The 2,241-nt window shown below is 45.0% G+C and overlaps 1 protein-coding gene across 2 annotated transcripts in view; it reads right to left on the bottom strand.

The window, feature by feature from the left end:
* The window catches only part of pax9 (paired box 9), a 5,938-nt gene extending 5,507 nt beyond the window's left edge, over nucleotides 1-431 (bottom strand). For both annotated transcript variants that reach the window (XM_014019774.1, XM_014019773.1), the window contains exon 1: nucleotides 220-431. In XM_014019774.1, coding sequence (XP_013875228.1) covers nucleotides 220-394 — 175 coding nt within the window. In that variant the 5' untranslated portion in view covers nucleotides 395-431. The remainder of the gene's footprint in view (nucleotides 1-219) is intronic.
* Nucleotides 432-2,241: the final 1,810 nt, after the last annotated feature.

Raw genomic sequence — 2,241 nt, forward strand, 5'->3', positions numbered from 1 at the left:
CACACACACACACACACACACACACACACACACACACACACACACACACACACACACACACACACACATTTTAATTATAAAGGAAAGTGCCAACAAATCTGTGTTTTTCATCTGTAAACTTTTGCTTTTTACGCTTTGGGTTCAACAAACTTTTCTCTCATGAAACCACTGCAAGACTTTAAATGATGTGGTATTTTTTAATAAAGCTTAACTGCTGACCTAAAGCTGTGAAAGCTTTAACAGCACGAGGTGAACTCCACACGGATATTCTCGCTGCCAAAACTTGTGCGTAAAAGTTGCCGAATAAATCTCCAGTCCGTGTTTGGTTGTTTGTTTCACTTGTATCCACCGAAACATCTGATTTCTTGCTGGATTTCCTGGCTGGTTTCTGCATCCCTGACCAAATTTAAAAAAAGGAGATTCGGATTCTGAACTCACCCATCGTGTTAAAACCGCCAAGGAAGAAAACGGTGTCCGGTTTGCGCGTCCTCGGTGGATCCAGCCCAGCGTCCAGCGTGCCTGCTCTTAAGAGTCGCGTTCAAGGAAAAAAATGAAATAAAATAAAATATCTTCCTGTACGAAAATGAACAAGAGGGACTAAATTCTCTTTCTGTTTCCTGAAGGCGCGTGAGACAGGCTTACATTTCAATCTGTAGCAGTCAGGAGGCCGGCCTTTGTGGAGAGAACGCTGCCGGTTGGTCAGAGCGGCTCCAGCTGCGTTTAGGAGCGCGCGCATTGGTGGAAACAATTGACATGAAAAGTCAACTAGAATGCACCTCCCCCGCCCCCACCCCCCCGTCCTCTCCCTGACACCGCACCCCTCCACCTCGCCTCTCCTCCAGAAAGCTGAGGATAAACCAACATGTTTGTTATTCAGACAGATTGGATGGGTTTTATGCAATATTAAGATCTTCACCCTCTCATGTGGCTCTGGATTAAAAAACAATAATAAGATGGAGAATCTGTTCATGTGYGTGCTCATTACAAGGGAACGTCATCTGGATAAATCTTTAGGTTTTACTAAAAAAAAAGGTGCGCATTTAAATCCTCAGTAAGTCAAAGCTATCAGCTGAAACACACTTTTATTCTTGTAAGTAATCCTTTCAGAATAAGACATTTCCATCTAAACAATTTAATTTGGTTTATTAATATGAAAAACACAAGGATTGGGTTTTTCATAACAGTTTGTTGTAACCCAGWGACGTCATTTATTGTAAATACACATGAAAGGAAGATGCGTAAAATCTATCCAAACGCAGGTTCTTTAAGGAYAAAGGTTTAGCTGGGAAAGCTGGATTTAGGCCGGCATGAACATTTTTATGGGGACGAATGTGTTCAGAACAAATCACAGAATTACTGCAGGATGTTTGTATCTTAAATTTAAATCACTTTGCTTTGATAATGGTGCTTTAACTCATGAGCTTCATAAGACGTCAGTTTGCTGGACTTGAGTCACGGTTTGGCGCATGACYAACCAATCAGCGCGCAGAGAAGCTGCGGGCGTTCAGAGGTTTTTCTGTAAAATTCTTACATTCGTTGAACGTTTGCGGAGTTTCCGCAGGCACTGCGGGATTCACGAGTTATTATCACGAGCGTTGGCTCTGCAGAAATACGTCTTCTGTTCACTTCCGTACAATAAGAAATATTTGCTGCGTCCCGACATGAGAAGAGCAACACCCCCTCACTTTCTCCTGGTTGTGACACGTGCTTTGGGTTTATCTGCTGTCAGGTTACATTTAAAGGCCGCGGCGCGTGACTGAGGAGCGGGATCAAACGGCTGTCCCGCACGAGCCGTGCAATTAGGATGTTGTTGGAAAATGTGTGCAGAAACACCGAGGCGGCTCCGAGAGGGGCCTGACATGTGCACAGATGATGATGCTCCGGGATTTGTTCCAGCACGCGCTGCTTCTTCTGCGTGCCGGGTGGTGTTCCCCCACCTTCACGTGGGCTGAAAGTGAACAAACACGCGCGGATCCTGTTCTGGAGAATTGCTTTCTGAACACGTTTGTGTTTACATGAAGGTTGGCTTGCTTCAAGAAGGCCGAATAAAGGACTTCTCTTTCTTTTTGTTTTTTTATTTAATTACAGCCGCTGCCTCCTGCCTCCCGCCCTGATCAGCTCTCTGTGGCGGATTAAGTTCACGTGGTGAAACAGTTGTTTTCACTGAGGTGTCTCAGGTCAGCAGGGAGGGGTCAAAGGTGACGCTTCAACTGCAGCCCGACCGAGGAGAAACTTCTGATT

The sequence above is a fragment of the Austrofundulus limnaeus genome, unplaced genomic scaffold (genome assembly GCF_001266775.1).
Source record: "Austrofundulus limnaeus strain Quisiro unplaced genomic scaffold, Austrofundulus_limnaeus-1.0 Scaffold230, whole genome shotgun sequence".
Taxonomy (NCBI): domain Eukaryota; kingdom Metazoa; phylum Chordata; class Actinopteri; order Cyprinodontiformes; family Rivulidae; genus Austrofundulus; species Austrofundulus limnaeus.